Source organism: Daphnia pulicaria, chromosome 1 (genome assembly GCF_021234035.1).
Source record: "Daphnia pulicaria isolate SC F1-1A chromosome 1, SC_F0-13Bv2, whole genome shotgun sequence".
Classification (NCBI taxonomy): Eukaryota; Metazoa; Arthropoda; class Branchiopoda; order Diplostraca; family Daphniidae; genus Daphnia; species Daphnia pulicaria.
The window spans coordinates 34,085,784-34,111,481 of NC_060913.1; the positions used below are offsets into that span (position 1 = coordinate 34,085,784).

Here is a 25,698-nt window from a genome sequence, read left to right on the forward strand (position 1 = left end):
ATATTCAATAAATCTTTAAGCCGAAATGAGATGAGTAGACATGAAATGAGAAACATACGGAGATGAAATTAATTTACGACGCAGTCAACTGTACAAGAGTTGTTCGAAACGTAACAGTCTTACTAATGGGCAGTATGGAATTCAACTTGTATGGATGAGTTCTCCACTAATTATAAGAAGGAAGGAGTAATTTAGAACCGGAAATCTACTGGAACGCTAGAAGTGGTAGCTGATTCTACGAGAAGGAAAGCGTAGAGGAGACGATGAATTAAAACTCCTTTTTGGGCTTTTTCGATGGCCCTTGGATGAGTGGATGAGCTCCTATATACAAGAAAATAATGATTAAATGGTGTCTGTTCTCTTAAGATTTAATTTTGAAAGTACCATCGATGGACATTCCCGTTTTAACTCTTTTGCCAACTTTCTTCAAAACATTCTCCTTTCCCTCGGCTACTTATTCAGAAGAGAAAAGCCATTAGTGTTTGAAAATTACACGACACAATTAATCAGATAACTAACCAGGTTTTGGCGTGTTGGTGTTTTTTACGACGCTGATTTTTCCTCCTTTTTTGGACCTTGGCGCTGTTTTCACGACAATCAATTCTTCGATGGGCTTCTTCAGATTCGCAGTAGTAGCTCGTCGAAATTTAGCGCAAGACTTGTATTCCGTTTTCTTAATTTTTGATGGCTTTTGATTTTAAAAGCAGATTACTAAACTGCAGAGCTAACTGCTTCGTATCATCTGTGTTGGCTCTCCCAGAAATTGTTTGATCACCACTCACTTCCATTCGAGTTGGTTCGGAGACCAACGCAAAAGGCGGCAAGATTGGTAATGGAATTGACGTTATCAGGGCATTAATCTTCGAATCAAAATTCATCTTCACGTCGGGAAACACTGACAAACGATGCATGCTGACGACCGATTGAAATGAGGAGCATTCCGGAAGATTTATAACGCTAACTACGAAAGGGTGGTCTTGAGACTCCAAAATCAGACATACAGTAGCCATATCAGAAAGAAATTCTCCGTAACCAGATGGAAGAGGAGACGGAAATTTGGAAAAACGGAAAAATGGCCACCACCCCTTTCTGTCATGATGCTAAGCTTTAATGACAGCTTCTAGACAAACATCGGTTCCTGTAAATTGAAACAAAATCGTAATATAGTAATACGCAAAATATTAGGACATTCAACTTCAAACCTTGCAAACAAATCTTGTTCATCACATTTGCCATTACATTCCATCCTTCTTTGACAACGTCAGATGGTGTGCGATAGGCATACGCATCTAGAAAATCAAACATGAGCTTGAGGCACTTCTTAAGAAGACGGTCCTGACTGATGTCTCTTTCGAATTCGGACTGCAAATAAAGTTTACACAAATCCAAGACCTAAATATAAAAGGATTACATTTAGGCATTATCTTACAAGTGTAGGGAAAAATTTAAAACCTTAGGATTCGCTTGGTCGATCCCCGCTATCTTCTCAAGAAAGAGAATGTTTAATCCTTTAGTGCCGTTGGGAATATACACTTTCATTATTTCCAGAGCAAGAATAGCGCTTACAATTCCGCCATCATCAGACTCGTAACCACTAGCTCGGGGTTCGTTGACTAAGAATCAGGGACACAAATGAAATTAACAATTAATTCTTTTTAACTCTGCTTAAAGTTAAAACAAAAACAAAAAAACACCTGTGAATTTTTGTGATTCAGCAAGAGCTGGGCCATACTTTTTCTCCTGAAGCAATAATACAGTGTTCACTAAATACAACTTATTCACTGTTTGTGACTGAAGAAGAAGATCCTTCAGTTTTTGGAACAACAGATAAAAACATAGACTATCCTGATGTTTAGTGAGCAGGGTGGGTAACATGTTCCAGGTAAACTGCCGGCTTACTTGAAAATTATTTTCCATCTGTGAAAGCGACATCAATTAACATGTGCTATATAAATACAAAATGTTTATGTACATACCAAGTATTTTAAGCTCTTCAAACTTAGACCATTATCATTCCTCTCTTGTTGGGAAGTTCTCAGACCAGCGAACAAATGTGTGGACATATTCAATGTGGCTTCACACTCTGTGAACACAAAAGACATTTGATATTAGGAAATGCAACATATTGATAACTGAATTCAGTTCATTCAACTGCCAATTAACTTATTACCATCTTTGTTTGAATTGAAACTGAGCTTCCCCTCAGTGAACTCCTTTAAAAATGTTTTCTGAGACAAAAGATATTTAGATAATGGGTGATTTGGAATGAAAATAATAAACTTACTATCAGTTCTACGAAAGTATCTTCTTCAGTTCTATTTGTTGCCATTATTATGACCCACAAACTTCCCAAAAGATAATCACAGAATACTAGAAATTAATTAGTCAAATTCAGAATTTAAATGCGCCACAAAAAATTCTCGATACTCCAAAGGGTCCCGGTAAGTCGTGTCCGTGGAACGTGGAACGTGCACCGGTGATTCGTGGAAAAAGCGCCGTGGAAAGCTTGACTCCGCCCCCAATTTTCCACGATATATTTTCAAGTTTTGGCCTCAGGCACCGGTATTTCGTGGAAAGATTCCGTGTACCGTGAGATAGTCGATCAAGTAGCAGACGACGTATTTGTATATGTATAGCCCGTCTGCTTGTCGAACGTCAAGCTAAATTAGTGAACAGCCCTAATTAGGCTATTTAATTTCATTTTTTGCAAACAAACGAAAGACGCATCATCTACGGTGGAGGTACTGTTTTATTATCACATGTTTTACGTGCTCAAGTAATTTTACACTTTTATTTGTATTTCCCAAGATTGTAACGAAGTAACATTGGGCCATGACAGTACTGTCAAGAATCCGGATAAAGAAAATAGATATGAATCACGCATACTATATACTAAATATTTAACTACATAATTTTTGGACACTTTTTTTTTAATTGAAAAATTATCTCATAGTTACGATTCAACACTGCAATGACCAAACCATTATACAGCAACATTTTATTCCGAAAAAAAAAATTAATTATCAATGTTTATAATTTGATGTATGTCAAAGGATGAAATAAATTCCATTAATAACGTTAGTATTCGAATATTATTCATGATTGCAAGGGTGAAGAACTTTGAAAAGGTGAAACGCCCCTCCCCTTTGAACACTATTTGGTTGGTAACAAGTGTTTTAAAGTAACAAGTTAAGGCCGAATAAAAATCGGAAAATTGATGATATGCCACATTTTCGTTCAAACACCGGGAGTGATATTGAACTGGAAGTAGCTAAAGCCGTATCTCTTTTTGATCTTCCGCCCATATCAAACAAAAGGAATGGCGAGTCATTACATCCAAGTGAAATCCAAGAAATAGAGAGTGGTTTGGCTAAGCACGAAAACGATAAACGCTTCCATGGAACTTCTAAGACAACATTCCCCGTCAATTGGTGCTCTTTATAACTCCCAGTGGGGCCAAACACTCGACTTTGAAGCTGCAAATGGCAGCCAATGGATACAAATTTTGCACAACGGTACCAACCATTGGCTGCTTGCTGCTAAAGGGTTTGATTCAGAAGATTCCAAACTAGTGCTGGTATATGACAGTTTAATGAGTGGAGATTCCCCAGGACAACACGTTATTTACTGCATTGCGCAGATAACGAAAACTGAAAACAAATATCTCAAGTTAGGTTTAATGGATTGCGAACAGCAGAGGGACTCAAGCAGCTGCGGTCTTTACGCCATAGCATTTGCGACTGCACTTGTTTTGGGAATGAATCCGGCGGAATTGAGATTCGATGTGCAAAAAATGAGACCACATCTAATGGATTGTTTGCGCTCTTCTTCCATTCTTCCATTTCCTACCGTTGGGACTAGGGTTCGTTCGCAATGGCGACCCAAAAAAATTTTGTCAGTTGCTGTTTACTGCATTTGCAGGCTTCCGGATGGAGATTCACAATTTCCAAAGTATAGGGTAATGGCGCAGTGTAACAGATGCAAAAATTATTTCCATCAATACTGCCTTAATATTCCACAATGCACAATCGATTATCGGAAACTGCCTTGGTCATGTATTCGTTGTATTTAAAATCGCCTGTTACAAGCATTTTAAATTCAATTATTTATTTTTTTCATTCTTAATTCAGATAATGGGTTACTAGATAACAGTAACTAAAAAAATGATAACCGCAACTGTATTTTCATTATTATTTAATTTTTAAATAAACAAGGTTTCTATGGTTTCTCTATTTTATTTATACACGAAGTACAGTTATTGAAAAATTGGTCGGTTTTAAAATTTAAAATAATGGAGGTTTAGGGGGAAAATTCCACGATGCTATATTCCACGATATACCGGCCGTGCCCCCGCATTGTATGGCGAGTTTAAAAAAAAAATCAAATTCCACGATTTCACTTTCCACGAAATACCATGCCTGCGGCTATTTCCACGGCAGTTGGCTCCCCCCATTTGGGGGCGGAGTTAGGCTTTCCACGGCGCTTTTTCCACGAATCACCGGTGCACGTTCCACGTTCCACGGACACGAATTACCGGGACCCTACTCCAAAGGCTGGTACCGAACTGAAGGTCTAAAATGTGTTGCACTGTAGCGCAATAGACTACATTATTTTGTGGGGCGTCTACTAATGGCATCTGGAAACTGGAATGGATCTATTGTCAGGTTAAATTCCTTAAAAGTAATTAAGAAAATGGAAGGATCCTTTACGTGTCAATGAAGAAAGTTGAGATAAATTAATCGTATCACCTGAAGCATATATAAGATCTTTGTAGGAATTTACAAATTTCATTTTCCAGATTTTATCCGCCTCTTCCTTGAAATGCTGATGTTGCATTTGTGGAGCTAAATTAACAAAATGAAATATTTTCAATTTTTAAATTCTATTTATATTTAAATTGTTGAAACAGACCCATCCACTAAGAACTCCAGCCTTCCTTCTTGGGGCTTATCAGGTAAAGGGGAGGCTAGCTCTATTTTAACTCCAATAAGAATATCACAGTTTGCAAGTCTCAGCCTTGCCGATTCACTGGCATTTGAAACTAATCTAGTTTCAACTTTCAAGAATTATAGGGCGATAATCCAGCATTGTTCTACCATCACTTCGAAAACCATAACCTGCGAATCGAACAAACCTTCGAATAGGGGATGTGAAATGAGTGTAGATTGGAGCAGCCAAAGCGTAATGATAGAAATCTACTTGAGCAACTGTTCCACTGCTAAAATAAACTGCTTGCATCAGTAACAGATGCGTCCTAAGAAGCGGCCGATGCTTTATTGTTGCTGCTTATATCTTAAGTAAAACTAAAGCCCTGCCGAGAAATTCGAAAAATACCCATCAAACGGTTAATCGAAAAATTGTCAAATTACTGTTTCTCTGACACTACTCAACGATCGGACATTGAGTCATCGGACATTTGCATCTCGCTTTTTAGTAAATTGTGTTTATTATCATCGATTATGATATTTCTGGAATGTTATATGCTCTCTTAAAATAAAATGTTTGTGTAAATTACATCTACTAAATATAATTTTGTAATGAAAGAAGTGTGCCAAATTTCAAACTTTGTCTATCGTGAACAATGAAAAACAAAAACGTTACGTTTTGCTCACTTAATCGCATTTAATCTTACCCACTTCTCTTTTGGTACCGCTAATTGAACTTAGCCAGTGCTTTTATCGATTAGACAACTTTTTATAATTTCCCGTAGAGATTCTAGAATTCTATCTAGTCACAGACGAACGAGATTCGACAAGCCACCGCTACGATACAAATCGCTATTCAAACGTACAAAAGTATGTTGCATTCTTCAACACGAAACGTACGGAAATGTTACGCAAAATACGTTTACTTTTTATTGAAATGGACGAGTAACCTGAGCCCCGGTCAAATCCGGGGAACTTTGGTCTAGCGTAAAGTCGACTGTTTTGCTACGCTTTTCTGTAGCTTAATCATCTAACAAAACTTAGATTTCCCAATCAATCAAACGTTTAATCGAAAACATTCAAATTGCCCCAAAATAAACCTAAACCACGTGAAAAAAACCCTATCGGGAAACTCGCGCGCGAAGCAAGGGATCGGATTATTTTATGAAAGCTTTTTTGAACATTTAAATATGGTATTAGGACTTACTCTCTTCTTCTGTGCTGTGTTTACCCTCTGCAATAACTATGTCCAATTTGATCCTTTCCACCACATTTTTCTGAATCTTGCCTCTCAGGCAGAGGCCAATAAGGCTGGCAAGTGAACAATGAGGAACTGTAGGATTGAAATCCATTCTAACCAAGTAACCATTTTCCTCAAATGGTTGTACTTGAACAGATTCATCTGTAATATAAACCAACAGCCTCTTTTGACACTAGAGTGCTCCTGAGTGCAATAAATTTTACCCGATTTTACCATAAAGGATAAAGGGAAAATCGGAAAATCAAAATCTAGACTTGAGGAAAACTATTTTCTAATTGTTGGACCACTCCTATCGGGAAACTCGCGCGCGCAGCAAGGGATCGGATTTTTCTATCGCCAAACGACTATCCGTACACCACCTTCATCCCACCCCATTACCCAAAAAATAATCGCCTTTTTTTAGTTAATTTTTCTCCCGACAGATAGTTCTGATGCCAATCATTAATTCAAGGCCGACGAACTCTAACGCGGCCTTGGAATTGGAATAAATAATACAAACAAAACAAGGCTCAACAATTGATGGCTGGCTGACTCAAATGAATTTTATTCTATGGCTGCTTTTATTAATCCGATCCCTTGCTTCGCGCGCGAGTTTCCCGATAGGGTTTTTTTCACGGGGTTTAGGTTTTTTGGGGGGGAATTTGATAATTGTTTTCGATTAAACGTTTGATTTGATTGGAAATTAAATCTAAGTTTTGTACTTTTGTTAGATGATTAAGCTACAGAAAAGCGAATAGCAAAACAGTCCGACTTTACGCTAGACCAAAGTTCCCCGGATTCGACCGGGGCTCAGGTTACTCGTCAATTTCAATAAAAAGTAAACGTATTTTGCGTAACATTTCCGTACGTTTCCTGTTGAAGAATGCAACATACTTTTGTACGTTTGAATAGCGATTTGTATCGTGGCGGTGGCGTGTCGAATCTCGTTCGTCTGTGACTAGATAGAATTCTAGAATCTCTACGGGAAATTATAAAAAGTGATCTATTCGATAAAAGCACTGGCTAAGTTCGATCCTTGAAGTTGCACAGTAAACCAAAATCCTATAGAAGAAAAAAAGTCGTGGGAAATTAAAATTATAAAATTTCAAGAAGAATTCAAATTTCATCAAGAATGCTGTTCCTTCCTATTCCATTCTAACACTCTAATTAAGCGTTATTCCATAAAATGGTTTTTCAAAATTTTTAAAAGTATTTCTGCTGGTGGATTTATTATCCATGTCGTTAACTAAAACTTGAAAGATTCGCTAAAGAAACCTTAAAGAAAAAGTAAAGAACAATTGGTAATGAAGTATATTTATAATAAAATGGTAATACGTTGGCTGTGTGATACAAATTAACATACGATCAATATTCTCCATTCATACGATTCGCGCACAATCACACTGACAAAGAAAATTTCTGACACAATAGTATGATGATTATCAACAAAATGTGAAATAAGCGGGTTCCTTTTTTTTTTTAATTTTATGTCTTTTTTTAATTCATTTCCCAATCAATCTTCCATTCGAGAGGAGTCGGCCACGGCTTCGGGAACCACTTGATCGACGACAGAGAGTTCGGGCCTGACGAAACCCACGCCAGTCACTTCCGGTTTGCTTTTCACTTGATCCACTTTGGCCGTGCGCAAAACTGCCGAGAACCAAGGGTGGAGCAGAATGTCGCCGGCCTCCAGTCGCTGGCAAGGATCGCGGCGGAGCAGGTGGCGGATGAGACACCTGGCCCTGGACGACACAAAATCCGGAACGATAAATTGGCCGCGGATGATTTTGGTGAAGAGCCCGAATGGTCCCGAGTCCTGGAACGGATAGCGGCCAACCAGAAGCGTATAGAGGATGATGCCCAGAGACCAAAGATCAGCTGCACGGCCGGAATAGCGGGCGCCACGACTCAACAACACTTCCGGCGTCACGTAAGCCGGATACCCGTGCTTCCGCCACACCCCATCGTCCGAATCCGATCGCTCCAGCACTATCGCTTCCTCCAACGATTCTAATCTTAATTTCGACCTAAACAAATCAATAAACTGTCATTAATAACTGTCACAAGTTGTTAAATTATTTTTGATTTAATTACCTTTGCGGATCGGCAAAGACGAAGCGTCTGAGCTTCAAGTCGGTGAGAACGACTCCGTGTCGGTGGCAATCGAAAACGGCCTGGGCGGCCTGGCGGAAGAGATTTCTGGCCTCGATCTCTTTCAGCCGTCGCTTGGACCTCAGATACGAGTGCAAGTCGCCGTAGGAGGCCGGCGAGAGGAGATAGAGCTTTGGCGTTTGAGCGTCACCCTCGGCGTGGACGACGTGCTGGATGGGCGTCACGACGTCAGAGTTCCTCAGGCGGTGGTGGGCCTCGAGCAGAGTGGCCGTCGACGGCGACGTCGGCGAGCACTCGCGGCAAAAGTACGTCTCCTCGCTGACCGTGTCGATGCAGCGCCGCAGCGGTTGACTTTGAGGCGAGACGGCGCCCTCGAGGCACTCCAGCAGCAGGTAGCGCTCGTTCAGCAAGAGGATCTCGGCGGGAGAGACGTCGGCGGCCAAGGCCGGCGCCGGGATCTTGGACAGGAAAGTCGGCGGCGAGAGAGGCGTCGGCGGGATAGGATCGATGACATTGCCCACGGCCGCCTCAGCAGAAACGTCGTCCGACTTTTGAACGGAGGGGTGCTGCTGCAGGAGAGGTTGCTTCCGCTGGGCCAGCTCAATGTTGAGCAGAGGCAGAGTCGGTCGGGCCACCTGCATGGTCGAGTTTGAATGGCGAATAATCTATCCGGTGATGGCACTGGCAACTTGACACACACACGTATAGAGACGGTAGGGGGGTAGTTTTCAGTTTCGTTTAGTTAGACTGCCTGACTGGTAAGCAGCTGTTCGATCTTGAGTATATATCTAAATGATTTCCAACAGCGTTGCAACGTTAGTGACGATAGACAAACCTGAAAGAAATAAAATAAAACGAAACAAAATACAGCGACTATTAGATTCAAGAGATTTCGTCACGAGATGCATTTCGTCAGAGTCTGCGTAGAGCTTTAAGCCCCCGCGGCCGCAAAGTGATTTCCCGCACGACACGTACACCAGCTGATTGCGCAACAACTCGAAGGGGGAGGGAGTAGAGGCGGAGCTTGCTTGCTTTCAGTGTGACGTGTACGTACGAGAGAAGGTAAGCACCTCCCCACATTGAGAATGTAAAGCACAACAAGAATAAATAAGAAGAAATAAAAAAGTCCAGAAAATACTCGATGACGATGACGACACACAACAGGGACCCCTTGCAATTCAGGCCACCATCTTGCATCATGGCGTGTGTGTTTGTAAGACAAGGCCAGCCACAGAAAATTTAAAAAGAATTTCGGTTTCCCTCGATTGTGAGAATTGCAATTTGTTACGTTCGAAAGCTCTTGACCGAGGCCTTTAATTTCTGATGGCAATCATTTTTATGAATCAAAGTCGTTTGAAGGTGTTTTTTTTATTAGAATTTTTTTAAAACGTGAGAAAACTGTTTTCTGTTCAACGAGATGGGAGTTATTTTGTGATGGCAAATATTGACAATTTCGTAATGGTAAAAACCTTTTCGTGGTGTGATAATTGTGATAGATTTTTATATAACAGATCGATTTTTTTATCTAAACAAAAATGGACTTTGGTTGTCGAAGGTGTCAGCTGAACAAATCTCACGAAGCTTGGCATTGACCAAAGATCTACCCCGATTTCTACATCCAACTCGATAATAAACTATTCCCAATTATTTGTTTTTACAAAATTAAAAAAGCTATTAAAACACTGCAAAAAAATAAAAACAAAGAGGCGTAAGGAATCCATTGATGGAATGGCAAATCCACCACCTAGATGGCGTTGGCTAAGAATTCATCCGGCCTTCATTTCTAGGGTAGACGTCACGTATGCAGCACAGCCAACACACAATAATGTATGCCCTTTTCGTCTCTCTCTCTCTCTCTTTTTCTCTTCGTCAACAGGATGGTGCAATCGGCCGTCGTAACTTAACAATTCCATAGACACAGAAATGGGAGGGGCGGACACACACACAGACTCGCAATCAACGAGGAATAATTCTCACACACACAAGCACTGCAGAAATCTTACCCAGCAATGGCGAAGAAAAAGATGTCGAGAATTCCAAGTGGGTCATCCAAATTGGCTTTGCAGATAATCAAAAAATTGTATTCTTCTTGGTAAGTTTTCGAGGTTTCAGGGCTGGGAACAGGGATTTCCCAATTTTCACGGGGAGCCGTCACGGGAAATTTTGGAATCGAGGACTATACGAATCAAATTGGTGTGTGCACACAACACTCGACGCAATTTGCAGAAGCAGCAGCGCCGACAAAATGAGACGGGACCAACAAAAATGGACGACAACAAAAACAAATGCCCCAGACGACGGTCCTTGCAAAAATTGGGATTGGCCCTTGCCCTTTCCTTCCACCGTTTTGAAAAATTAAACAACAAACGTCGGAGGTGGTTCACACTAGAAGAATTGGGGTAACAGTTTTAGCCCCGTTTGACTCGATTTGATTTTTTTAGTTAATTAATTTTTTGGTTAATCTACTACTGGGGGGAAATGGCGCGGTGCAGCGACAATCCTAAAGTCCGATCGCCATGATGGTCGAGCGATGACTGGCGTCTGGGACTGAGGCAGACCGTGTGGAATGTCTGATTGCCATTGGTTGCACCAAGGGAACACCTACGTCATCAATGGCCGCCCAACCCCGGATTTCGCCTCCGGCTCCAACCCGACGTTCCTCTATGTATGTCGCAATCTTTCCTCTAATCTTTCATCAGACTTTTTTACTCAAACTAAAACTTAAATATCGCTGTACCGAATCCTCCTCCTAGTTTTCTTTTCATTCTAAGCTGATGCAAAAACAGTCTAAAATCGTACCTAAATCATTCGAGTTTTTAACTAGAAAAGTTGGAATAGAATTTCTAGTTGGAAAATGTCGTCTGCGCAGGCGCGTTGTGGAGGAACAACGTCACGTGATGACGTCGATAAGAGCGGCCAATGTCTGCCTTTGTAAGGAAAGGCCAAGAGACGCAACAACAATCGACGGTTCAGGATCTTTTCAACTCGTTTTTTCTTTGGTTCGGAGAAATACATAACTTTCCAGTTCTTTCTGTTTTTCTTTTTAAAATATAATAGATCTTTCGGGAGTTAATACAAAAATGGGTGGCGATTGCCTCATCGCATTCTCAAGGCGACTATACGGCGGGTTGCCAAGTCTGGCCAAAAAATTATATTATTCTTCTTTTTTTTTCATTCGAATTAACACGGAAGTTGTCGGAGAGTCAAAATGGCAGTTTTGTGCGGAGCTGCAAGGCCGGCCAGGCCAGCAGCCGTGCAAGGTCTTGCTCAATCTATTGATTAGTTACGTACACACTCTCTAGCCGTTTGGGGCTTGATTCTTATTTATAATTTAGACACACCAAGGATAAACGTTTATCTTTACGTGTTGAGCCAGTATAGTGTGTGCAAGGATTAGAATATCGACGCCATTTACACACACGTGTTGGTATATCTGTTCGTTTCGACACACACACACGCCAACATAAATGGTTCAGAGTTCTATTTTGGCCACACAGCTTTTAAAAAACGTTCAAACAGGTGATGGCAACACCGGGCGGTGGCTGACGTCAAAAACTAAATATGACGCAAGTCGATATATTCGTTGAGTTTCGTTTAAAGTGGGTTGCCCATAACAACCGTCGAGAGTGATAATCAAGTTTATTTTGTTATTTTCAAACAACAACAAAACACCTGAAATATGTCGTCATATTTGATTTCAACCACCACCGAGCCCAAAAAAGTGACCAGGTACAACGTCGTCACGTCCCCCTAGTCACGCGGCTATAAGATGTCGTGTGGGCCTCCAAAAGGTGCGGTGCATTTTGCACGTATGCCAAGTCAACCGAAATTTCCTTGAGTTCATCTTTTTTTATTCTCTTCTTCCCTTTTATGGCAGAATTTTCACGGCGACCGCCATATTGTTTTCCGATTGAAAAATCAAAAGGTGGAGAGAAAAGATCAACATTTTATTTCACGGAAAATCAAGATTTGAAAACGACAAGAAAATTTCAAAAATTCCCCCCTCCTTATTTAAGAATGGTAAGACGACACAAAAGAGAAAAAGGAAAATAAAAAGTGGTGGGGAATATAAGAAGAAATTCGCCCCGAGGATATACACCTTTTCTTACGTGTGTTGCTGGCTGGCACACGGCCCGTGCAACACTTGTTAAACGACCGGGGGTCTTGGCTGCTGGCTGCTGGCTGCTGGAGGAATATATATAAAGAATGAAAAGAGGGAAATGAAAGAAGAAGAAAAAACCACCAACCACCACCTGAACAGGTTTTTTTCCTTTTATTTTTCCTCCTTCTTTCGTTCGACAAAGACGGGAGGGGAGGATTTGTATTCAGTCAGTGACGGAGCCAACTTTCCAACAGTCACAAGCTCCACACCGTCTTCTCTTATATTCTCTCTACCACTGGTTTATTTTCCAATCTTGTGTCAGAAAAGGCAAGACAAAAACAAGAACACAAACAACCATCATGGCTGCGCCAACGTGGATGGTTTTATTCGTCTCCTCAGCTCTTCTCTGTCTACACATTTCCGCCAACAAAGTGTCAGGTACGTGTGTCACATTTAATTCATTTCGAATCATTCTTAATAAGTGAAAGCAGACGACGTCATCAGATGTTAAGTTTACAAAGGCCTTGAGGGTATTTGAACAAACATTTTCCCGTAAATCACCGCGAGAGAAGAAGATTCACCCGCGATCGTTCGCCTTTAGCCGTGAGAATTCATTCCCGTTGGGATCAAATTCACTGGCGTGGGAAGATTACCGTGATGAAATAAAAATAAAATAATAAAAAAAAGTGAATGTTGTGTAAAAATCTTAAAAAACCGCACACACCATACAGCCCCCGTACCAAGGCCATAATCACTGAGGAAAAACAATTCTTGTTTTCCCTCGGTGAGCTGAGATTATTGACTTAAAATAACTGGGAAAAATAAATTTTATTTCTTGTACAGGTGTGCAGCACAAAGTCAAATGCGACACGGCCGAAATGACAGTCGAAATGGTCCTGCCCGACACCGTCACCGACGTCTACCTAGAAGGCATGAAAGAATACGGCAAAGATATCGGTAGGAAATAAAATGTCAAATTTAATCTTCTCTCACGCGTGACAAATTACTAATTCTGTCGTGTACAGGTTGCCAACCGATGATGGAAGGCAATACGGCTTCCTTCCGCCTATCCATCGCCCAATTCTACCGCTGCGGAATGACCAAAGTCGTCGACCAGACGAACGTTAGTTTTATCCATCTTCTTTTATTTAAAATTGTCATCTGTTATTTTGCATACCGGATGTTTCATTATGCGTTGTTGGACAGGGCCATCGGGTCTACTACCACCGGATCGTGGTCGAAAGTGAATCACTCGAGAAGGAATCCATCGTCGTCAAGTGCGGATGGATGCCGCATCATCCGGAACGTCACCGAGCCAAACGTCAAGGTGAACTGTCCCCCGACTTTCAAGAAGACGAGTAAGTTTTATCTTTAGTCAATTTTAAAATAACATGTTATAAAAATAGAATTTAATTTTAAAATTAAATAAAAAAAAGAGAGTATGACATCACGGTGATCGAAGGACGGGCGCCCGAACCTATTTTGGGCATTGCCGTCCGCCAGAACGGCCAATTGGTCGGCTCCGATTTGAACGTCCAGCCGGGCACCCTCCTCCAGATGGAAGTTTTCCTGGACCCCAACAGCACGTCGACTTACGGCCTTAGAGTCTCTTACATGGACGTCACAGATCGACGCACCAAAGAAGAAACCATCATTCTCAACGGGTAGAATAATCACATTTCATTTCAAAATTCATCCAATCAAATCAAAATGTTCAATTAAATTTCCTATAGGTGTTCGGTGGATCCGTATCTTTTCGAGAATTTCAACACGGTCGATGGCGATACTTTGACGGCCCGGTTCAGGGCCTTTAAATTCCCCGAGACCAATTACGTTCTCTTCCGGGGCACAATCGATGTCTGTCTCGACCGTTGCTCAGGGGTAAATAAATATGTCACGTTTTGACTTATTGTCTATTGCGATGTCTCAATCGATTGTGGATGTTCTGGATTGTGTAGGTCGAGTGCAGCAACGACCAGTTGGCTTTCGGTCGTAAACGGCGAGCCGCTTCACCAACCACAGCAGCGGCCGGCAGCAGCAAGTTGGACCGGACTGACCGAGTCTTTGAAGTTTCCATGACTACGCTGGTCAAATTCGACTCTGAAACTGGACTCCAAAAAGGTCTCAATTCATTTCATTTAAATTTAAAACAATTTAACTTTATAAATTGATTTGCAGATGTTTTGGAATCGGCCCAGGCCAAAGGGGTCGACACGGTGGAACAGCCCATCCAAGCCCAGCAATCTCAATCGGTTCTCAACGAGTCTGAACCTTCGTCGAAAGCGACTGCTCCTCAGCAACCCTCACACAAGACCGAACCTCAACCGGAACCGGAGCCAGCAGCATCCGCCGAACCTAAAAATGCTTCGCTGGCCGTCCAGATGAACTATTACTGGATTGCTGTCGCCTTAATGGCAGGCCTACTGTACAACTAATAAACTAATTCAACAATTTTTTAAATAGGGGGACTAAAAAAAAACTAAAATTAACCCGCCTAACTCAAATTTTTCTGTGTGTAATATCCGAAATGATTTGTTTTCCCACGGAGTTGTGCAATCTTTGTACTATTGAGAGTTGAGACGATTAAAAAATATTAAAAACAAACGCCCGAAAGGTGCTTTTGCGAAAAAACTAAAACTAAAAAATGGGTGGTCTTACATAGCCTCGCTATTATGGGTATAGCAATTGCTGACGTCATCGACCCCGCTCCACTTTCTCGCCCGAACATCTCTCTCTCTTTTCTCTCTCTCTCTCTCCCAACAGCATTTTGATAGTCGCATTATTTGGTTGTTGTTGTGTTTTTGGGTTCATTCTCTCTTTTTATTTTCTTTTACCAACGTGTGTCGTCGACTTGCGAAAGAGCTGCGCGCTTTTAGCTATTGAGGTCAACTCACGAGCTCCTAGCCGCAGGAGCCTTCAACTCCCGCAAGTTTCCCTCTCGCTCCCGTTTTGAAAAAAATTAAAAACTAAAACTGGGAAAATATTTTCACGCAGCTTTGTGCGCAATACAAAAATATGTGTTTGACAAAAATGTTTTTAAAATAAGAAACAAAAGTTTGAAAGGGATTTTTATTTCATTTCTATATTTGGAGCGTCTACTACTGTCACATTCCTTTTTACCCAATTAGAGAAAAAGTTTTCTTTTTCTTCTATTCTTAACTTGTATAGAGTCTAGAAGAAGGCAGCGTGTGCGTGGTTTTTTGTTATGGGTGGAAAATATTTCGGCATTTCCGGTGTTGTTGCGTCAGTGACGTCTATTCTTGGCACATCTCGAACTTTAGGGGGTTGTGCTATCGCACGCCCAAACCACAGCAAACGCAACACGGTCGACCCGCAAGTGAAGCAACGACGTACGGATGATGTACATATACAAAAGGGGATGATTCAATTGGATGTAGAAAATGTGAATCAGATGAAACTTGAACAAATTTTTCGTGGAAAACCCACCAGCTGTGTTGTAATGTCTGTCATGGATTCCGTTAGAATCAAGAAAAATTCGAGACAATTCGGAATCAGATAGACGGTTCTAGTTTCCTCGGGGGTCCAATTTGTTTTACTTGGAAAAATAAAAAATACGAGCTTTTTATCCCATTCATTTCTTTTCCCACAACTGTGAAGGTTGAGCCGTAGTGGTCAACACACTTGGGCAATTTCCTTTCGTCGGCCGAATTCGCCCTTAACCGTGTTTGCGGTTGGCGATTTCAGTAACAATATAGCATTAACGATTCTCCATTGAAGAAAAAAAGAAACAAAAAGACCATTGAGACAATACTGGCAAAGCAATTTTATACGGGTCTAGTTACTTTATAGTCAGAGCCTCCGTGGCGCAATTGGCTAGCGCGTTCGGCTGTTAACCGGAAGGCTGGTGGTTCGAGCCCACCCGGGGGCGGTTCTTTTTTAAACCTTTTTTTCAAAATTACTTAAGTGTATACAATTAACTCACCAATTACAAGAGTACGAAAAAATAATGGACATTAAATTCAAAAATTTAAGAGGGGGACACGTTGACGTGTATTGAGAAGATATCGCTTTATAATTGAAGAAAAAGGAGACAATTGACGCAGATCTTGCCACACAATTGTGTAACACAGTATATCATTGGGAAATGGACAATTTCGCATTGACGGAGGCGAACGAGTAAAAATCGGCACGATGGATCAGAAGACGAAAGGGAAATAGGAAAAAAGGTTTTATATTTTCGACTTGAAGAGAAAAGATGAGAGGGAGGAAAAATTCGAAGCGAAGTAGAGAGAGAGTGGCAAATAAGCAAAGTCGAAAGATATATAATCAATGGAAGAGGAGGAATGTCAAGACGGCACATCATATTCTCTCTCAAATGTCATGGCACTTGATCTCTTTTCTATATAACTATCCCTTCGGCTGCGAGTCCCTGTTTGGTTGTGTGTTTCCGCCCTTTTTAAAAAAAATCCCTGTTGCATCACAAACACACACACACACAAGTCTCCCATGCCATGAGGTCATACTAAATAAATGTCTCATAAATATCTGGATAAATAGAACATGGAAGGAATGCTTTTGCTCCAGTAGTTCACATCACTATCAAACAAAACAGAAAAATTATTATTAATTGTTTTCTTTCTTTTTTCTTTTTTTTAGTGTGGAGGGGTATAGAACGCATTTCGGGGTGAGTGGGTGGAGGACAAGGGGGGACCGACTAGCACTCGTTACTTCACCATTACTATTGCCTCATATTTTTGTTTGTTTCGTACTAGCAAAGAGACGACTCATTTGTTTTTTTCCCGCTTGCCGGCACAGAGATTTCTTAACATACGGGTGAGGTTATGGCGTTGTTGCAAACACAAAATGTTTCGAAACTTGAAGGTAATAAGGGAGGGGTAGGGTTGGTGGGTGGGTGGGGATCATTTCTTCCAGTACAACCAGAGAACCACCTGGCAGAGGACCAGCACTAGAACGACCAGGTAAAGGTCACGCGACGACGAGCCGCGCATCATCTTCTTTGGACCCAACGTCTGGTGTTGTTGCAACACCATCGACTGAATGCTCGTCTGGATCCGGGTCAATCGATCCTGCGTTTCCCGGTGCGACTCTTCCAGGTACTGCAGCACGTGATTCCAGCTGAATAGAATAAAGAAATTAAATAGAAATTGACTTTTAATTAATTTTGAATTTTTATATACCTGGTTAAACCACTCCGCAATTGACGTTTATCCGCTTTCAAGCGATTGTCTTCTTCCGAGCTATGCAATAGATCGCCTTCGGCGGAGGAACTGATGCTTCCGTCGGCATTCCTCCGCCGGATGACACTCGCCCCGTTGACGTTGGCTTCGCTCAACGGCTTCCGGAATTCGGGCCCATTGGGCGACGACAGGACTAACTGTTGCCGGATCGATTCCGTTTGTCTCTCGACGCTGACTATGCTGGCCTCGCGAATCATGGGAGTTCGGTGCCGAGTTTTGGTGGCGATGACGAAATTACTCTCGTACTGGACAACGTCGTTGCGCTGATCCCAGGGGCGGACGTCGGCGTGACGGTAATGCCACGAATCCGTCACCGGGTCCAGCTCGAAGCAGCGAGGCATCCACGTCTCGTTCTGAGATATCCGCAATTTGGTGGCGTTCCTTTGAGCCTCTTCCAAAATCGTCTTCTCGTTCGTGGCCAATTCCTAAATTTAAATAATTAACAATTTCAGCTTCAATTAGAAAAGATTCACATTTTTGTAAATTAAACCTGATTTTCTTGACGAATAGCGGATGCCACTTTGCTCCAGAGTTTGTCCGATTCGTAGGCGAGTTGCTCCTCGCTGGCCACCGTCCAGCGTTTGAGTCTGGTGGCCCTGACTTCGGACGTCGGATTCCACAGCGTTTGCTTCTCTCCCGTTCGCTTGTCTTCGATCGTAATGCAGTCGTCCCAATAGCCTGATATGGTGGCCAAAGTTTCTTTTCCCAGTCGAAGCTTGCCCGTCACGTAGTTCATAAAATCCGCTCCACCAATCATCGGCTGTAAAAAAGACAATAAAATAATCAGTTCGGGCATTCCCAGGGCCAATTAAAAATAAAGTTACAGCTTTACCTTGAGTTTAAACTCCAAATCGGCCCGGTAGCCCGTCTTTTCGCATTTCAGGTAGACTTCGCCGCCCATTTCCATGGTGAGTGTCCCGAGCAAAATCCCCTTACAATGAGCGTAAGGCATGGTGATGACGTAATCTTCACCGCGCGGCAATAAAGTTAGCCGAGCCGATCCATCCAGCAGAGCCGACAATGAATTTCCTGTTGTGAAAATGTTTAATTTAATTTAGGAGACGGGAAATAATTTTAATTTATTTTTGGCACGGTATCTACCGTAAAATTTGGATTTGGCCAGAATGGTGGCCGATAGAGTGAACCCGTCTTTACGGTTTGTGACGTAAAGGGCTGATATGGGAGGGTGATGGGACACTTGTTCGGCTATGTAGAACGTGGTGGAGCCGTTGGGATGCTTCCAACAACAGCGAAAGACCTCGCCCAGAATGGGATTGTAAGGTTTCTTGAGACCTTTTGGCTTTTTGTAGAAACCGGAAAGGTACCACTGAACCACTGTTTTCATCCGCGTAAAAGGATCGTCTTCCAAAACAGCTCTATTCACAAAAATACAAAATAAAATAAACGATAAAAAATGGCGAGAGGAAATATCTCACCTGGACAGGATATCGGCGTGGTAATAATAATCAGACAATTTGTCAAGAAATGAGCGCGGTTCCAGAATAAACGTTGGTAAGACCACTTTGGACAAATCCATTCCGGGGCGCACTTGCTTGACAAGAAACCAAATCAAACTTTTGTTATCATCGGCCAATTCTTCCGTCAACTCTCCAGTCTTTTTTTTTGTTATGCAAATGAATAAAAATGAATAAGTAAATCAAGAATATTCAGCAGATGGTCTACAAGGTATATACCGAGCCAAACTCTTCTTCTTGTTGGACAACGTACGGCGTCTCGACTGGGAAATCGTCGAGTGATCTCAATTCGTCTTCCTCTGATTCCGAATCGGAGTGATGGGAATCGCGTCGTGTGCGCGGAAGACGAGGCCCAACGGTGGCGAAATCTGCCACATCCAGCCCGGAGCCAGAGCGGCGTTCAGCTTCGGTAATGTCGTTTTCATCCGTATGACTAGTATCGTCGAAATCTGCCAAACGACAAACAAAAGGCAAAAAGGGGAAGGAGAGAAGCTGTATAATAGAGAGCATCTACACAACAAAGCGTACGAACGTCAAAAGCATACGACCAGAATCATTTTACCACTATTCTGTTTCACCAATTTCCTGGCTGAATGACGCGGAAATCGGTGCAAATAATTCATTTTGCGGAGTTGCGGAGAGTTGTTCACACTCGAGCCGGAGCAAGTGGATCGGGGACTCCTGGGAGTCGATTCGTTCGAGGAAAAGGAGGGTGAGATAATGGAAACCAAAGGCACTACTTTGAGGGTATCGTTAACGCGCTCTAGCTCTATTGTTTTCAACAGCAGGGCAGCAATCAACATTTTTAAAACAATTTTCATCATGACGGGATCGGTGGACGGACATTTAAAAAAAATAATAAGAATTGCATTTTACCCTGGTCTTTGAAATGCTTTTCAAAATCCGAGTCGTTCCAGTGGAGATCGCCGCTCTGAGAGGCTGAAGCACCGGAAATGGGATGGCCAGACGCAAGGTCCGAAACGAGACCTTCGCCAATGTTGGTGCTTCGAGTGCTCATGGAACGGATTAAAAGCGATGAGCACTTCAAGGCTAATTCCAGCGCATCCATCCAACATTTGCCAGCTCCTTGAGAAGACACTCGGAAAATCAGGTGAGAGGTGGGCAGCGGTTGAATTGGAGCAGCTAAAATGGAGATAGTTAAAATAATAATAATAATAAATGATTTCCACAGGATGTTGCAAATATCAAACAAGTGAGCTCTCACGAATTGTTTCTCCCAAGGGCCCTTTCGGCGCCCATATCGATTGGTCCAATGGATGATAGAGTTTGAAGCAGAAACCGTCTTTTTTCGAAGGACGTTCAATCAATTTGCACATACTCAAGAGTATTGTACCAACCCAGTCCTGTTATTGGTATCCAAACAAAAATAATTATGTAATCGGTCCAACACACATGAAATCAAATGTAATATTTTACCTTTGCCTTGTCACTTTTGTAAAGTAAGATGACACCTGGTTTCAGAATGCACCACAGTTTCGTCCAACTCTTGAGCATTCCTCTAACTAAAAACACAGATTTTGAGTTATTCAACGGTTTTTCAACACTTTCACATGAAATCTGGTGTAGTCTTTATACCTTTGAGCCAATCTGCCAAGACAACAACAGCTGGGTCTTTGAAGGAACACAACAGTTCATTGGTAGCCTTCTTCTTTTCGAACCTGTAGTTTTTCCTCTGCAGCTTGTACGATTCCTTTCTGGCCACCATAAACCCAGGTGCTGGTGGTATCGTTCCAGGACTACTAGAAGGTGCAGACTCTCCATTCCCCGGTCCCTGCCAGTCAAGTTGTTGAGTTTCATTGCCACATTGAACTCGATCTATAACAGACTGAGGCACCTGGGCACTCTCTGTAGACGATGAAGCAATCTTGAATTTGTTTGGCGTGGATGTGTAAAGGTTAGGTGAAGAGGGCTGTGAAGGAGAAGGTTCTGCAGAAGAACGATCCATTTCCTAAAGCAGGCACAAGTTATCTAAACCTAAAGCAAATTGTTAGAGAATGATGAGCAGTATGTTGTTTGAGAAATGTTAGATAAATAAAATCTTATGTCAAGAAATCCAGAGAACCAAACATTGTTTAAAACGTTATCACGCGACACAACATTTGAAAAAGAAAAGAAAAAAAGAAGACAAAAGCCAACGATTATGGATCGAACGGATTACCTAGCATTAGCCAGAGATAGTGTGTAAATGTCAATAACAAACGTACGTCGTCGTGACGGCTACTACGTTGGGACTGGAAAGCACCGGGGCTAGAACATGCACAATTTCACTCGCTCCATTCGAAATGAAGAAAACAAACGATGGTAGCATCAGTAATCGGGGAAAAAAAAAAATTGTCGTGATTCAGTCAACAGTCACGAGATAGGACTGACGACGACAGCAGCGGACGAGAGAAATTCAATAAACAGACAGTCTCACAACACCACCAGCTATGGCAACCGGACAACATCTGACTGCGACGTGGGGGAGCAACTAGGCAACCATCCGTTGCCTATTTTAGAGAAAGAAAGAAAGAAAAAAGAGCGTATCGCACAGCGTCAAATTAAAAAAGATGGGAGGCACACGAGTATATAAGGGGGGGGAACAAGTGTGTCGCCAGTTGAACTTGTCCTCGCCGTTGCCTGTTCAAGACTGGCCGAAGCGATAGAGTTGTTGCCTGCTCAACTCAACTCTATATAGTTTTGTACGATCGTTAGCGATGACTTGAGCAAGAAGAGCTCGTTAACAGTATATAGGGCCACATCCTCTTTATATTGATCCAACCATCATTATTTCGACTATACAAGGATGCATTAAAGATCACACTGTTGATGTCCCAAAAAAGAAAGAAAAAAACCCTGCAAAATTCATTTTACTTGTGATGGATGCGGTCGGCACTAATTGAACTGCGCAACTCGGCAGAGGCCTGCTGCTCCCCCCTTCTTTTTTATCGGCCAAACAGCAGAGAGATATACTACTATAGACTATCTGTTGTTTCTATTAGGTTTATGTGATCAGATTGCAAAGAATCTAAACGGGCTGAGTCAACAAACACTTTGTCCTCGGTCTGGTGCACTCACGTTCTGCATCATCCGCATCGAATCAAACAACAAAGAGCTCCAACAATCTTGTCGGCAATGAATCGATTGCGCTCGTGGAGTAGTCACAGCATGCGGGAACTCTCTATTTATTCGCCAAAAGATAGGAATGCAATTATGCACGTATAATCTGATGAACGCAAGACATCGGTCAACTGCTGCTGATGGGGCGCACTGCGCTATATAGGAGCTGCTGCAACCGACCAACTGGTTTCCCGTGAAAGACCAATTTTCAGCGATCGAAACTCTGGCCCCTGGAACGGAAATCAATATCTCTCTGCCGCAACTGCTGCTGGGCGCGCTACATAGTCGTCGTGTTGGGACTATCGACGTCATGCACCACTAGTTCCTTTTTCCCCAGGTATATCTCTCTCCACTGTCATATAAAGGACATACCTTGTGGGCAACAGTTGACGGAGTATAAAGCAAATCACTACCCTACGACGCATTTTACGTAAAAGGTTCTTTTTGTTTCTTTTATACGAGAGGAATGTACGTACGCACTGCTTTATTGATTCATTTTTCTACAACTACGTTTTCAACGATATATATATCGTCTACAACAAAAAAAAACTTTTGTTTTTTGCCCGGGAAATATAAGAAAACAAAACTTTCTTATATGCGGAACCTGGCACTTGCTCCGCTCGGCAACCCAAAAACTTTCTGATAATCTTGCAGCGAAAACACAAACCAGCCTCCTTTTCTTATTCCCGGAATTATTTTATCGGGAAACTTTGAGAGGGGGGAACTAAAAAATAAAACACTCGAGAAAGTAAAAGAAGTGAGAGAAAGATGGGAATTATCGTTTATTCAAAAACGGATGTTTACAGTAAGAATCTTGAGGAGAGAGAGAGAACAGAGTTTTTAAGAGTAAATTTAGCGCTTGTTCCTTTTATTGCCGGGAGGAGGGCTTTGCAGCTGGAAACTCGAGTTGGCTGACTGCAGCGACTGCGCAGAGCTACCAAAAAAACCTAAAAGAAACCGACAACACAAACGAAAAGAAAAAAAAAATAAGGAAAAACCAAATAAAAAATAACGAAATCAAAGAGGAAAAGAAAAAACATTCCAAACATTTTGCTTTAAGGGGGAAATATTATACAGTATATGAAACCATCAAAAGTAAGGTGGTTTAATGAAAAATGGTCCACTCTTTGGTCAAAGATGTTGTAGTACCTGCCGGGCGGCTTGGTGTCCCGAACGATAGACTACCTGGATTACTACTACTAGCTAACGAGGAGCCAAAGCTGAGACCACCACTAGTGCCACCACTTAAACCTGCACCAGAACCTTGAACAGCGTTGGTAAGGTGGCTTAATGTCCGAGAAAGCGGATCCGAGGTACCTATGATATGATGACGCATCACCAACAAGAATTTACAGTGCGTGAACTACTAATCTGAAAGCTCAAAGTTTAATTTGATTTTGTTGGACTCTTTACCTCCAAATGGGGACGGCCCACTGCCGATCTTGTTCAATTGGCTCACCAGCACCGATTTCGAAGGGGCGTGGCTCTTTGAGGCGAAAATATCAGTGGGGTCGTTCAGAACCCGTCGTCGGTACGTCAAATAATCGTCTTTGTAGTTTTGAAGCGAAGTGTGAATCATGTGGACACGTCCAGCCAACAAAACAAATGCCTCGTGCAACTTTTTCATAGTCCCCATCAGTTCTAAGATATGAATAATTTAAATTTCAGCAGTCTGAAGAAATTGGGATGGAAAATTACCTTGAGGAGTCAATGCATGCTGTTTGGTCATGGCCAGCAGATTCCTCTCCGTGTCTTCGATTTGTTGCCTAAACGGAGAATAATTTTAGTGAATGCTTAAGCACAAATTAGAATACGCAAGTACTTGTAAAACTGCATTCGCTGCTCGAAATCAGTCACTAAACGCATAAAGTATTCAAGAGGCGCCGTATTGTCGAGTTGCATACTGGGTGCTGTTTCTTTTGTACGCTGGGCGATTTCAGCATTTTTAATTTCCTGAAACAAGTTGAAATAAATTAAAATCTGGCTTTGCTTTCGAATTGGACGTAATGCGTCTTACAAGTGCTACATCATGCTTCAATTTGTGAACCAATGCGGAATGCTGCTGGATGTTATTGGCCAGGTTGGAGAGGATATTCTTCAAAGTTTCAACCTCCTCGCCCACTTTTTCTGGGGCCTTGTTACTGCCTCGACTAACTTCGTCCTTTTTGGCTTTCTGTTCCTTCACATGTTTTCTACAGATAGAATAAACTGTCAGTGATTATGAGAACAATATAAATACCCTGGCCGTCTTTGCTTACTTGAATTCTTCAACAGATTGAGAGATTTCGGCAGGTACAGGCATTTCATTAAAAGCTTTAGAATCAGATTTTCCTTGTGAGTGGGATGCTAGATTTTGAAGAATGAAAATCAGTTTTGTACAGATGAATATTTAAAATATATAAGCCTACCAGAAAGATCACCTCCAAATGTAGTTGAATTGATACCCCCAAGACCAAGAGAAGGGGCTGTTGTTGTGGTAGATATCACATTAGTTGTGAGCCCAGTAAAAGGAGCACTTGATGCTGCACCCAATCCAAATCCTATAAAAGCAATCAGTTGAAAGTTACTTCAAATGGAAACAAATTTTAAACTATTGCAGCAACCCCACTGTTCTATGGCAACACCAAACAAAAACTAATTGATCAAAATCTTGCAAAATTCAACCAATCAGCTGCTTTCCATTAATTTTATCACAGTCTTTCATTCATCAAAATAATTGTTTGGTTTTTAAGGTGGTCATTTTCCAAAAAAACATGAAAATTAAGCCATCAATATTTTTTAAATCTCTAGAATGTAAATCTTTGTTTTCCTGTTATTATGGGGAATAATGCTGCTTTTTAAAAACTAAATATTCTAGTTCCTTGTAAGTTACCAGTTGAGCTTGGTGCACCGAATCCAAAAGGAGCTCCAGTCATTGACGTTGTGGCAGTTCCTGTATTCAGGGGAGCACTGGAGAAGCTGAAAGCCGGTGCCTGTGATGTGGATCCAAAGCCAAAACCGCCTGTTGAAGATGCATTACTAGTACCCATTTGAAAACCTCCAGTTTGCTGTGGAGCTGTAGTGGTTCCAAATGAAAAAGGAGCAGCACTACTTGTTAAAGTTGCAGGGCCAGAACCAAAGGAGAATGAAGAATTTGTAGGTGCTGGACTAAAACACCAAAAAGCATGTTACTCACAGACAAGAGTATAAGTGCAGTCTAAATAATTGAATATTTACTTTCCGAACGACGGCGTTCCAAAGGCTGACGGTTGAGAGGGCTGATTGGAAGTTAAATTAAAAGACATTGTGATATTCTATTCTTTCGAAATTTTATACAACATTTAAATTGTGAATAAACCGGCACCCGAACAAACTCGTCCGTTTCTCGTCCCGTTGCTAAGTTTACCGATTGTCATCTGTTTTTTTCCCTCATGCGGCAGTGCCGGATTTACAAATTCGTTTCGCATCAAATCTGGCAATCGAAATCGGATTTTTACTTGCCACGCCTACATTTTTCAAATTTTTT

The 25,698-nt window shown here is 41.8% G+C and overlaps 4 protein-coding genes, 2 long non-coding RNA genes and 1 other non-coding gene across 11 annotated transcripts; 2 read left to right on the forward strand and 5 right to left on the reverse strand.

Moving 5' to 3' along the window:
* Positions 1-14: 14 nt before the first annotated feature.
* Positions 15-561, reverse strand: LOC124320691. The gene is made up of 3 exons (XR_006914015.1): positions 520-561; positions 385-450; positions 15-321 (listed from the first exon to the last, which is right to left on the reverse strand). It is a non-coding gene; the product is annotated as an uncharacterized LOC124320691 (long non-coding RNA).
* A 4,086-nt stretch (positions 562-4,647) lies between these two features.
* Positions 4,648-4,984, reverse strand: LOC124320692. Its single transcript, XR_006914016.1, has 3 exons — positions 4,912-4,984; positions 4,749-4,844; positions 4,648-4,673 (listed from the first exon to the last, which is right to left on the reverse strand). It is a non-coding gene; the product is annotated as an uncharacterized LOC124320692 (long non-coding RNA).
* Positions 4,985-7,525: 2,541 nt separating this feature from the next.
* LOC124320688 (tribbles homolog 2-like) lies at positions 7,526-10,841 on the reverse strand. Its single transcript, XM_046783554.1, has 3 exons — positions 10,281-10,841; positions 8,260-9,112; positions 7,526-8,192 (listed from the first exon to the last, which is right to left on the reverse strand). The coding sequence occupies exons 2-3, from the start codon at positions 8,916-8,918 to the stop codon at positions 7,679-7,681; spliced, it is 1,173 nt and encodes a 390-aa protein (XP_046639510.1). The 5' UTR covers positions 8,919-9,112; positions 10,281-10,841; the 3' UTR covers positions 7,526-7,678.
* A 1,744-nt stretch (positions 10,842-12,585) lies between these two features.
* On the forward strand, positions 12,586-15,410 carry LOC124325751. Its single transcript, XM_046784444.1, has 8 exons — positions 12,586-12,817; positions 13,223-13,336; positions 13,405-13,502; positions 13,586-13,737; positions 13,816-14,043; positions 14,113-14,260; positions 14,338-14,500; positions 14,558-15,410. Exons 1-8 carry the CDS (start codon positions 12,739-12,741, stop codon positions 14,812-14,814), a joined length of 1,239 nt encoding a protein of 412 aa, XP_046640400.1. The 5' UTR covers positions 12,586-12,738; the 3' UTR covers positions 14,815-15,410.
* Positions 15,411-16,194: 784 nt separating this feature from the next.
* On the forward strand, positions 16,195-16,268 carry Trnan-guu. The gene has a single exon. It is a non-coding gene; the product is annotated as a tRNA-Asn (tRNA).
* A 98-nt stretch (positions 16,269-16,366) lies between these two features.
* LOC124321147 (oxysterol-binding protein-related protein 8-like) lies at positions 16,367-21,728 on the reverse strand. 3 transcript variants are annotated; one of them, XM_046784058.1, is made up of 13 exons: positions 21,253-21,728; positions 20,929-21,068; positions 20,670-20,865; positions 20,511-20,596; positions 20,299-20,437; positions 19,950-20,216; positions 19,293-19,522; positions 19,035-19,213; positions 18,700-18,974; positions 18,431-18,627; positions 18,089-18,358; positions 17,539-18,023; positions 16,367-17,476 (listed from the first exon to the last, which is right to left on the reverse strand). In XM_046784058.1, the coding sequence occupies exons 2-13, from the start codon at positions 21,037-21,039 to the stop codon at positions 17,260-17,262; spliced, it is 2,652 nt and encodes an 883-aa protein (XP_046640014.1). In that variant the 5' UTR covers positions 21,040-21,068; positions 21,253-21,728; the 3' UTR covers positions 16,367-17,259. The 3 variants fall into 3 exon arrangements, with proteins under 3 accessions (XP_046640014.1, XP_046640012.1, XP_046640011.1); XM_046784056.1 differs by having other exon boundaries at positions 20,670-21,068; positions 21,299-21,728; XM_046784055.1 differs by having other exon boundaries at positions 20,670-21,068.
* Positions 21,729-22,958: 1,230 nt separating this feature from the next.
* LOC124320646 (nucleoporin p58/p45-like) lies at positions 22,959-25,590 on the reverse strand. Of its 3 annotated transcripts, none has more exons than XM_046783501.1 (10): positions 25,410-25,590; positions 25,066-25,340; positions 24,602-24,733; positions 24,452-24,539; positions 24,211-24,385; positions 24,016-24,146; positions 23,892-23,959; positions 23,607-23,834; positions 23,343-23,510; positions 22,959-23,140 (listed from the first exon to the last, which is right to left on the reverse strand). In XM_046783501.1, the coding sequence occupies exons 1-10, from the start codon at positions 25,475-25,477 to the stop codon at positions 23,046-23,048; spliced, it is 1,428 nt and encodes a 475-aa protein (XP_046639457.1). In that variant the 5' UTR covers positions 25,478-25,590; the 3' UTR covers positions 22,959-23,045. The 3 variants fall into 3 exon arrangements, with proteins under 3 accessions (XP_046639457.1, XP_046639459.1, XP_046639458.1); XM_046783502.1 differs by having other exon boundaries at positions 23,126-23,154; XM_046783503.1 differs by lacking the exon at positions 23,343-23,510.
* Between the last annotated feature and the right edge of the window lie 108 nt (positions 25,591-25,698).